The sequence below is a fragment of the Pelmatolapia mariae genome, linkage group LG16_19, assembly GCF_036321145.2.
Source record: "Pelmatolapia mariae isolate MD_Pm_ZW linkage group LG16_19, Pm_UMD_F_2, whole genome shotgun sequence".
Taxonomy (NCBI): domain Eukaryota; kingdom Metazoa; phylum Chordata; class Actinopteri; order Cichliformes; family Cichlidae; genus Pelmatolapia; species Pelmatolapia mariae.
Window position 1 is genome coordinate 51,255,443 of NC_086241.1, and position 12,063 is coordinate 51,267,505.

The window sequence follows — 12,063 nt, forward strand, 5'->3', positions numbered from 1 at the left end:
CTGCTTTAACCCAATAAGTGTCCATCCATTACCTTTCAAACCTTTCTGACTCTGTGTGTGTATTTGAAACTAAAACTATTTATTCCTAATAATGAACTGTTTCAGATCCACTGATTTTTCTCCCAAACTGCTTAGTGCATTAAACTAACAGTTTATGAATACAAGACAAGAGCTTGACCTTTGGAATAGGTTGTCCATTACATATAATAAGTGTCAAAGAAGGAATTCTAATGGAAGGTATCCCTTAAGCTTGTTTGGGAACCATAAATCCTGTACTGACAGTCAGTCCAGATATTCAGTAAAGACAGTAACATAGTCATAACAGGAATTTGCTGCACAACCACTGAGAATTCACATCATATACAGACTGTCGACTATATAAATGCCATTCACACAGACACATAATCACACTAAATAGCCCAGTGTGTGAGCTGAAGCAGATGAGCTTTCTGACTCACACATGCTTGCTGTTACAGATGCAAATCACTTACCTGCTCATGCCATTTAAAATCTCAGAACCAAATTTAGCTGTGCCAGAGGCATCATGCATATTCATCACAAGCCTAATTATCGAAGTTAGATGACTGATATCTCCTCATGGCTCCTTTCGAGATGCTGCCTCTCTTGTCTTTTCCATCATGATCTATGCAGCGCAACAGACAAATGTATCCAGTTCAGTTGAAAAAGGGGATTGAATGAAACAAAAAGCACAAACAAAGGAGAAAGATTTGAGGCAAAAATTATTTTTATGCATGGTAAAAAATATTTTTCTTGTGATTTCCAATCAAATCAAATCAAATATGCAATAAAAACTGAAGGAAAGGAAAAAAAAGACTGAAAGAGTCGAGATGTGAGGATAGTTTGAGTTAAATCAGCCATGATTATGTAGGATTGTGTGTTTTTCCGCGTATGCATGTTACATATTAATATTTATCTCTGAAACCTTTTAGTAAGTGTGTGCTTTGATTATTGCAATGACTTTTTAATTTATTAAAAAGCAAATCAGATATTTAAAAAAAATTGTCCAAGTGGGCCACCATGTGGACAAGAAGCATTACTGCATCCATAATAACACGTGTAGGTAATAAAAACTCAGAAGCTTGTTCAAACTCATATATTATTTATTACAATTAAATATTTTTCTTATATTACAGGTCCATTTGAAACCATACAAATAATCTGTGCTGTGATTAATATTTCCAAGATATTTCCAAAAAAAAGCCATGCAAAGAAACAAACAAATCCACATAAGAAGAACCCAAATTCGGGTTTTTGTACACCTGGGAATGAAGTTCGATTCATGGTTTAATCCCCTACCCTCTTTTAGTCTTAGTCTTTTTGGTGAAAGCATTTCTTTGTGGTGATACAAGATCAATACCAAGAACTGTGTCATCTGATGAAAAGTGAAAGGCATTTGAAAGGTACGCAAAAACTACAGTAACTATTTGTACTTTTCTTTGTGGAAAATTCTTGGAATATATGTAATACAGGATAATGGGAACAGGCACAGAGGACCAATTAAGACACAAGCATCACACATCTTGATTAAACATAATTAGTTTGCTGAGTGATTCCTAAGGCCATAAAATGTGCACGGTGTGGTTTTCTAATTCTGGATTTAAGTTGTTGAACCAAATCAAACCAAATATTTTCACCTGATTCAAGTTGCCTATACTTCATACACCATCAAGCAATATTCAGATTTTTTTTTAACGTTTGTTGAATAAAGACATAATAATATTTAAGTCATCGGGGTATCATTGGGACAGATTAAAATAGCATGGAATAGTTTTAAATTCAGATGAATTGAAATAAACACGAATAAATGAGTATGAGACATCTATTGAAATTATTTCTGAATTCAAAAAAAAAAAAAAGTCTATCCCACTTACCGAGGATAAGGAGCAAAGCAGGCGTAGGCGGGATGTGGGCATTTTAAAGTGACACCCCACCTAAAATTTTGACTATCAAATACTACTGTGCTTGTAGGTCAGGTGTAACGCCTCCTTCATGTAGATCAGCAGCTGTAGTCAGCTCATATGTCCTTGTGTTATCGTGTTGAGTATGTTTGTCAGAATGTCTTTTTATCTGCATTTATGGAACTTATTAAACATACACTGAGAGGCTGATTATGATAACGTGGTTTAGGGAAGCTTCTCTGGACATTTTGACACAGTTTATTCACCATGATGACTTGCATCAATTAATGTTTATAAGAAATGATACAAATCAAGCTAACTATTATGTTTTTCAGGAAGGCTTAAACTACAGAGTTAAAGCAGTGAGGAGGGAGCCAAGCGGTTTAGCAGGACAAAGTCACAACAACCTCTTGATATGAGTATAAAACATGGCTTTTTTCTTTTTCTTTTTGTAGCAAAAATCATGAAAAGTCCCCAAATGAAATTTCATGTCATTATATGAAACAGTAGCTGAGATGAGATTCCACTTTCTGTTAGATGTCAGAAAAGCAGTTTGATAAATTGAAAATCCATCTGGTAAATCTTTTGATATTCGGTCTGAAGACTGACAATTTTGGTTAGGATTGCAAAGAATTTGTACCTGGGAAAAAATCCAGTATAGTGGTTAGCCTTGGGACTTGCAAGAGAAAGAATTTATTTATTAGAACGCTTCCAATGATCAATGACCACGTTTTTTTTTTAAATGTTTCCTTCAAATGGGATCCCAAATCCACATACCATGGTAAGATATCCTGCTTGGCTTTTCATAAAGACCTTAAATCTAAAAAAAAAACAACAGAAAACAAAAAACAGGTATATATAATATGATGCAGAAATAGTCATTAATGGGCTGTGATATGTATCTCGAAAAGAATAAAACAATCAGTGACACCAATCAATGTGCCAAAATTTGCATTGCTGCTTGGCCCCAGGTGATTGACATTTTGTGAACAAAGCTTTCTTGTGGAGAGTTACCAAAAAAACAGTATGGAAGCTTGATTTTGCCACTTAAAAAAACATTTTTGGCTATCCATAAGTAAAACAAAATGTGGATTATTATCTCAAAGTTTTGACCTAACTTCAAGTTTAAAGGTTTTTTTTTATTTTGAGTTATTTTCTGATATTTTTTGAGTTAGTAAATTAAAATGTTAAGATTCTTAACTTGAAATTTTGGCATAATAACCCCAAATTGTGACTTATGGATGGCAAAAAAAATATTTTTTTTTCAATGGCAGAATGCTCTAAGGTCTGCATGTAAAAAATGAATCGTAACCAGCTGGTTAGCTTAGCTTAGCCTAGCATAAAACCAAAAACAACACAAAATTTACCAACAAGAAATTTGTTATAACACTTTGATTTATACAGACTAAACAAATTACATACACAATGTTACCTATTATGCTCACAGATGATAAGGGTGCATCTGGTTTTCTACCGCCCGCTCCCACTTCCAAGCATTATAGATCGCTAAGCTAACTAGCTTCTGCTTTATATTTAAAGTACTGATATGAAAGCATTGTCAGTACTGTCATACCACACTCTGTAAAAAGTTAGTTTCTCCAAAAAAAGAAAAAGAAAAAAAATCCTCATCTACTCTCAACTAGTTAAGCAGTTTGATACCAAACACCACTCTCAATAAAAATGTTGATTAAGATGGACTTTCAGGTCACATAAGATCACAGGTAACACTGAAATACATGTCAAGCATCTAGGAATCAAGATCAGCGCACTTACAAGCTTCATAACTCCAGACTGAGATCAGTACATGTCACTAAATAAAAGGCTGGGAATGTTCTATAAGGCAGCAAAGATCCAGGGCACAGGCTAATGGTAAGTTAAAATCAGTGAAGCAATCGGCATTTAAAGGTGAAGAGGCAAAGCTTCACCATCTCAGGGGAAATGAAAAGGAGGATGACAGGAAGCTGGAAAAGGCCAGGGAACATTTTGGTCCTGCAAGGTTTAGCATCTCTGGTCACATGTTAGCGCATGTCCTTCAAACCGCATCTGAGATCCTTCCAAATACTCCATATGTGTCCTCAAATCTGCTTATTGCCTACTTCAGTTTCTCAAAGCGAAATTGCACGAGCTTGTATTGGGTAAGCGAGCTGAAACACAGAAATACTGCTGCAAAGACTCTCACACTTAGTGCAGCTACGGAGAGACATCTTCAGCCTCCTTTCTAATCAGGAATGCAAGCCACTCATCTAAAACTCTTTAAAATGATCTTTTGAAAATAAATTATATATTTTCTTAGTACAGAAATAAATACATATCTTTTCTCAAACATAGGAACGAATCATCATCACAGATCTAAATGCTACACTGACTACATTATTCACCAGCTCATCAGTGAAGAAACAAGAATATACGTGACTAACTGATGCCATCTGCCACTAACAGACACCCATCCAGATATTTAAATGCAAATATACAGTACGCTGACACCGGAGTCAAATCACACCTCTGGCAAACAGCTTTGAAAAAGTAAAATATTCCTCGGCATTGGCATAACAAAATTCCCCTTTAATGCTCGGCCGATCCTCGCAATGTGAAAGCAAGCTAACTAAACTCTCGATGTCTTTTAGCTGTTAGCATGCCCGTCCTGCTGTGTGAAAGTCATCACTACAGATACAGATACGGAATAAAACCTGCATCTCTCTCAAAAATTAAGAAGAGAAGAAGCCAAAAAACCTTTAATTGCTTGCTCTCGTTATACTTTTTCACTGCTAATTAGATTCAATCAAATCTTTTGACTGAGAATGTCTTTCATGGCTGTCTTTGCGGCACGCTGCAAAGACCCCCAAGATCAATCACCATTAGACAAAAATGTCAATTTTAATATTTGGGAAACTTCCTTACATGCTTGCTTGCTGAGATTTAGATGACAACACTCTCTGTATACTTTTTAAGCACATAGCTGGAGCCAGCAGCTAATTAAGCTTAGCTTAGCACAATCGCTCCAAAAAGATATATATGCAAATATTTGTAGTCTGCTTGTAGCCCACGTTCTGTCAACCAATCATGTTTGAGCATGCTTCGACTGCATGCATTTAAGTAGTCTATGTGGAGAGAGAGAGCGGGAAAAATAGGGATTGTTGATTTACTGAAACACACCTAGCTTCTTTAAAACTGATCTGTAGTCACATGCAGTCGACAGAGCAGACGTTCTTGCCCTTGACAGCTGCTAATTACATATACAGTAACTGACCATTCCCTCGAGAGTCAAACTTAGTCAGGCTGGGCTATTTTCTAGACTTTATGCTAAGCTATACTAACCAGCTGCTGGTGATTATTTCATTTTGATTATACAGACATGAAACTGATTCCTTCTTATTTATCACAAGCAAGCACATTTCCCAGACTATCACTATTTCTCAGAACAGCATGAACACAGCTGCATTACAGTAAGATTTCTATATGCCGTGTCAGTAGAAAACGCCACGTTTTCACTATCAAATGGACTCGGTGCAGCTCAAAGCAACAGAAATAAACTGAGTGAAAAAAAGATGTGATTAAGTCTTCAGCTGCACCATCCGGCGTGGCACAATATGCCACATATTTTCATTATCTATGGCGTATCAAGATACTTTGCGTTATCTGTTGTCTGTCAGGCAGATAGTAGCATTATTCACATGAAACATCAAGTTCTCGGCAATCTAATCAAATTTCACATTTCTAAGAGCTACAGTAGCATTTTCTACAGCAGAGTACGTTCCAGGTTCTTCACACAGCTGCTACAACACCAGAGAGCCATGTATGATAAAAGACCATTTACACTGCCATAGCAACTCTTATACATTATGTCAGACCATTAGTTTACTTAATAAATGCATGACATGTAAGCATGAATGAGAGACTGAAAAGAAAATAAGCTGTCAAGCCGTCGTCCGAAACTCCAGTTCCTCTCTCACGGAGGCAGCCAGTGAGAATCTGTGGCAGATGAAACCGGGGTGTAATGTGATGTCATGCCTCGTCAGATACTACTGCAGGTTCTTGAGGAGGCGTCCGTAGCGGAAGTCGTAGACGTGTCGACAGAAAAACACCAGCTCTGGGTCAGTGTCATCGGGCACACAGTGGTGGGTGGGCATGGCGTTTTCAACAACAGGGGGCACCACAAGGGAGGCGGCGCTGTCGCTGACGCCTTCTCTACGGCGTTTTACCAAGGCACAAAATCTGGACAGGAAACAAACACAACATGAGAAACTAACTTCAAAACCACCCCTAATGGCTCAAAACTGCCTGAAACACGACAGAAAGTAAAAATGCTTTCCTGCTTACCGACAATACTGTGCCAGTGTTAGGACATAGCATTTGTCTTCAATACAGGCCACACTGTTTACATCCTGGTGACGGGATGCAAAGACCTCATTCTAGAGAAAGACACTCGGGTTAGATCCATACAAAAAAGCCCAAACAAACAAACCCCATCATGATATCCTCTTACATGTTGAAGTAGCGGGTGGGACTTTAAAGACTAAATCTCTCTCCTAAATTTTAAACAAACCCTCCTGCCTCACCCTCACTTCCAGATACATAAAACCGATTTGCAGAGAAAGATGCTTTACGTCATCCTCTGTGACAAAGCCGTGTTCCCGTTCACACACTGCTGCTCTGATGTGTTTGTTGTCTGTCAGTGCACGCTGAGAGACGACAGACTTCATGTGGTTTAATGTTTCTAGACAGTGAATTGAACTCGTTCCTCTGGGAGATTACTGACATCAGGACGTGAACACAATAGAGACGCATCCCGCAACATGTGTGCCTGCCTGCGTACAGTGCTGTGCAAAAGTGTTAAGCCACCTTTCATTTCTTTATCTTTTGCTTCTAAGGAGTCAGATTTATCTTCAGCAAAGGTTTTCCAGGCTTTATGAAGGTCTTCCAAAGTTTTTCTTTGTACATCGGCTGCTTTTTCACTTGACCATTTACAGAGGAATTTTTGTTGTTGTTGTTTGATGAGTTACTTAACACTGCATTAAAAAGACCTCTAACTCAAGAGATACACCATTGTTGTGTTTACACATAAAAGAAAGTTAACAAAGACCCACTTTAAATGTTATCTTCAGTCACTTTGTTACTATCTGCTTATTGCAAAAACATATAATTTGTTCCAGTTTTCTTAGTTGAAGATATGAAAAATGCCAAGAATAACACACACTGACAGGTTTAAAATTGGACTTCTGCACCAACAAGGTGATTTCCAAAGAGCTATTAGCCAAAAACTTGATGTGCCTCTGCTTGGTGCAGTGCAGTGTGTCCTTAAAAAAATCTGAGTAAATTGCACAATTGGAGGACAAAGGAAAAAGTGGTAGGAGGTGAACAGTCTCTGAAAGTCCTTAAGAAAAAGGAAAAAAGCAAGGACCTGACCCAGGACCTCAGAGATTAATCTGGCCCCACAGTTGCTTTACTGTTCACTGAAGCCTCATCAGAAATAGTCTCAGGGGAAAGGTGGCTGTCGAGAAGCCAGTCTTAAGAAGGGGAAACAGAAGGAAAAGGCCAAAAGAGAAAAGAGCCATCTGTAACGGAACAAAAGGCAGCAAACATACAAAAAAGAGCTTTGAATGTTCTTCAAGATGCCTGGAGAACTATTCCTAAGGACCGCTTACAGAAATGACAGGAAAGCTTGGATAAGAGAATTCCAAATATTGACTTTAAAGCTTGTTAAAATTATCCAAAGTATATTTTTTCTTATATGTTGTATTTCCATGTAAGTTTGCACAAGAAATCTTTGCAGTAATAAATAATTTCATAGCAAAATTTTACAAAAAATAGTGATGATTTAAGACTTTTGCACTGTACTGTACAACTGTGCATTCATTGCTTTGATACAATGGTTATTCTTATTCTGTAACACAGTTCAAGGTGTCCCAATACAAAGAAATATACTTAATGTCCTTGGGCAAGACAATGAGCCAATGAGAGTGAAGGTGAACACCTTACACTGGTATTTGAGTGAGAAACAGCTTACAGCCTGCTATAAATACACTGCTGAATTTTTCCTAAAACACCGTTCACTGTACTTTGTAAGCAGCTGGTGGTTTAACAGAAGTAGACAGCATACTTTTTGGGAACAATCTGCAGCCCTGGATTAATACACATGTAGTGCATTTTTGAAATATTAAATCAGCAGGATTTAAAATAAACTACATCATCAGGTTTTGGATAATTAGAGAAGCATTTTAGCGTGTTCCCTTTCTTTCTGTGTTTTAAAGTTTACATAACATGTGTTGTTGACAATAGAAAACACATTTAACACTATAATAAGAGTCATTATATTCATTAATAGTATCTAAAATCTCTTCTGGTTTAGAAAGCTGGCACGAAGCACACATTACAGCCATTAGTTAAGCGTGGATTACAATTTTTTCCCCCTTTTTTTAAAATCACAGCACTCAACCGGCTTGTTGTGAGAGTGTTTCGAAAGCCACAAAAATATGTGTCGATCAAACACCTGGATCCACCTTGAACGTGCCGTAACCTTAACCGTGACAACACTAATTTTACAATTCCATTTGATCCAGCTACTAGAATTGCATCAAAGAGGCGAGTAAAAATTACATGGAAATTACATGCAGCAGGCAGGATTTTCCAAACTTCCTCGCAGTGCACTACAAAGCAAGGCCGTTTAAAGTTACATGACCTCGAATTATATATCGCTGTAGCTCCTGAGTAGAGTGTGTTTCACCAAACAGTAAAATGTGGACCTGAAGTCAAGTTTCCCCTAAAATATTTTGTTATAGAGGCAGTGGATTGGCCTCTGGTGCAATTTCAGCAGCGCTGAATGATCATAGCAGCATTAAAAGGATATTATATGAGCACTTAAGGCATCAGAGAGTCTCTTTGATCCTCTTGTTCTCCCATCTTAATAGACATTTGGACTATTTTATAGCTTTGTTAGGCCATAGGAGGACTTGAGCCTTTCAGTGTATGTCTCAGAGAAGGAGAGATATGCAGATAAAGAAGACATGAAGGTAGTAATCAGAGCCTGACATATTGCACACAGTGTTTCTGTGAGTTATTTAACTCCTCCCGCCAGAACCGGTGATGCTTTCTATTAAGCGTACGTGAACTGGCTCGACCTGTGCATCACTAATAGCCATGATTACAGGCGCTGAATATGCTGCAGTTGACACAAGCTATATTTTCGATTTGCTGGTCTATAATTACCCCTGACAGTTATTAGAAAGCCGTGGTAAAAAAAAAAAGCAATTCAGAAACACACGTCAGCCTTCTCACCTCACAATGTACGCTGGGGTTGTGTCCTCCCTGTGTGTGTTCTGGACGGTAGTACCAAAACAAACTCATCATCAGCTCTCCTGAAGGAAAGAAAAAAAGGAAAACATGGCACGTCTTTCACTTCACTTCTCAAACCAGTTATTACCACATAAATGTGTCTTCTCGTGTGGTCTGAGTAAATACTGCGTAGAGCAAGCGCACTACCTGACTCTGGTTCTTCCCACAGAGCTGAGACCTTAGCAACGTAAGGCAGAGACTTTTTTCTAGGTCCAGATTTCAGCAGAACAGTGTCTCTGACTCTAATCAGCTCCCCGTCCCTGTGGACTCCCTCAAAGCACTTCCTCAGCACCAGAGTGTCCTCTCCCTGGGAACACAGCAGCAGGAAATACTGACTCCTCTAGCAGTCAGAAACTGATAAGCTTTGAGAGGCTGTGGAGTAAAAAGCTGCAGGATGTGATTTGTATTGAATGGCTTCTGCGCCTTGGTTGTCAGGGTTGCTGGATAAAATGTAGTAAAAAATAGTGAATAAGCCCTGATCCAACAGTGAAACAGGTGTTATGAATCACCCCCCATACTCTCTCAGGACACTTAAGTAAAATGACATCAGCTCTAATTAAAAGTGGTGCCATTGTGGCTGTGTCAAAAAGCACCAAAATGACTTTCTCTACATACCACAGAGAAAACCTCCTTCTCAAAGGGCAGGCCAAATGGCCTCCAGCCATTGGTGGATTTTTGGCGGCCATTCTTCAGCTGCTTGGCAACCGTTTGCCCTCCGTCGCTGGCACAGCTGAGCTTCTGTTTCTTGTTCCTGTTGAGAGGGCAGACAGCCGAGCTGATGCTGCCGGTGCTGCGCGCGCCAGACCTTGACCCGCTGGGCTGCTTGGCACTCTGTGGACACTCCTTTGCCACCTTCAGCGGAGGCTGCGGTTGGCTGGGGTCAGACAGTGGAGTCTGGATGTGGGGCACTGATTGGCCGGCTGGAGGCACAGTGGGAACGGGGCAGCCAGTAAGGATTCGAGGGCTGGGACAAATGGGGATAGAGGAGGGGCTGTGGTGGTCATTGATGGTTGCTGGGTAGTCATCTAAGGAAGGAACAGAAAAGGTACGATAATGTGAAATGAATACAGAGTACTTAAACGAGCCCTGCGTGCAGATTTCAGAGCAATAACAGCTATTGAATCGCAGCCAAGACACACAGTTCATTCTTCGCCATTTGTTTTCATGCTACGCCCTCTTTCACGTGGCTGATGAACATCTGCAGGAAACATCACGCAAACAAGCTTCAGCTGCAACATAAGCAGAGTTTCTGTTTGGCTGGAATGACAAAAATTTTCTTAAGATGTTTTACTTCAACCTAATCTAGTTTATTTTGTTTTGTGGTTCTTCCGTGTTGGTGTCAAGCTGATCAGCTAGTTCATGTTTCATTCCTATTGGTCACATTGCGAGAAGGTAGTCCTACTTTTCTGACGGCGCCATCATTTTCTCCCATACTTTTGTTGGTTGTTAGGTGGTTACAACTACGAACTTTGAACCACTTTTATGAATTATTATTTTATGCAAAATTACAATACAGGGAAACACAGAAATAATTACATTTCTGTAAATTTTAAGTAGTGTGTAATTAATTATAGGTAGTGCATTAATAATTTTAAGTAGCGCTGAGTACATGGTTTTTACAGGACAGAAGAAATAATTTCACTATAAGTATGCTGTACTTTTCGGGGTGCGTGCTGTATTATGGAGTGACTTAACCTTGTCTAACTTCCAGGTACTTTACAGGTATTTCATGGGAAAGGAGACACCAAGGACACTCATTCCTTTACACTTACTTTGAAAGATGTTTGAACAGTGATTGTGAAAAAAAAGAAAAGAAATTAAGTTAGATTTGGGTTCATCATGATGAGGTCACATGCAAATTTTGACAGTATTTATTTATTTTTTTCTCTTATTCATTGCTGAGGGGGAGCAGTTCTCATTTGGATTGGTCAAATAAAATAACAGCTAAATATTGGAATATCAATCATGCACATCAACATAATGAATATTGAACAAGGATGCCAAAAGGCAAGATTAATCCACTCCATAATACGGCCAACGCCTTTAAGTATTTGTAGATAAATATGATTGCATTATCATTTCAAATAAAACCCACAGAAATTCCATTTGATTACAGGGAATTATGCCCTTAATTGCGAGTTGATCATAAGGTGTTACCTAGAACTTTGAACTCTGATACGAGAGGCACAACAAATACTCGGTTGTTAATATTTATGCTGAAGTAGCAAAAAACCAAACAGGCAGAGCCTCAATTAAGATCAATTATAGTCTTTACCATGCACACAAACTAGACGTTTCTCCTAAACTAGCACTGAAAAACAAGACAAGCATTCTCCTGTGTGAGAGGGGGGTTGTGCACACTCCCATGACACAGCTGCAGTGGTGACATTAAGGTGAAGCGATGATCAATGAACCCATTTCACAGCAGATTTGTGCACTTGTCATAGCAGGAAATATTCTTAACAGTGGCTCAGCTGCAGTCCCTGTCCCAGGCAGGAAGCCACAGCTGAGGATTAGACTACCAGGATCCTTCAAGCTCGCTCACCTAAATAGAATCCAGTCATTTTTAATGTTGTGAATTACACCTGTGCTTTTCCTGCTATGGCAAGTCAAAATCTCTGCTGACCGACCTATTTGTTGGCTTTCTGAATCTGAACCTCATCTGCTGCATTCATCGAATCCCTGAGAGTACATTAACACTTTTTTTTGCTGTCTTTGAACTTCAGTGTTGTGCCAGTTAATAATTCTACTCAGTAAAATTTCAGAGAAAGATTGCCTGATCCTGCTTGCCTGAAATTTTACTGGAAAGTCCATC

At 38.9% G+C, this 12,063-nt stretch overlaps 1 protein-coding gene across 1 annotated transcript in view; it reads right to left on the reverse strand.

Moving 5' to 3' along the window:
* Positions 1-1,115: 1,115 nt before the first annotated feature.
* The window catches only part of bahd1 (bromo adjacent homology domain containing 1), a 33,368-nt gene continuing 22,420 nt past the window's right edge, over positions 1,116-12,063 (reverse strand). Inside the window, exons 3-7 of the mRNA XM_063497505.1 lie at positions 9,864-10,273; positions 9,396-9,555; positions 9,192-9,271; positions 6,237-6,328; positions 1,116-6,131 (exon numbers count right to left, since the gene is read on the reverse strand). Coding sequence (XP_063353575.1) covers positions 5,939-6,131; positions 6,237-6,328; positions 9,192-9,271; positions 9,396-9,555; positions 9,864-10,273 — 935 coding nt within the window. The 3' untranslated portion in view covers positions 1,116-5,938. The remainder of the gene's footprint in view (positions 6,132-6,236; positions 6,329-9,191; positions 9,272-9,395; positions 9,556-9,863; positions 10,274-12,063) is intronic.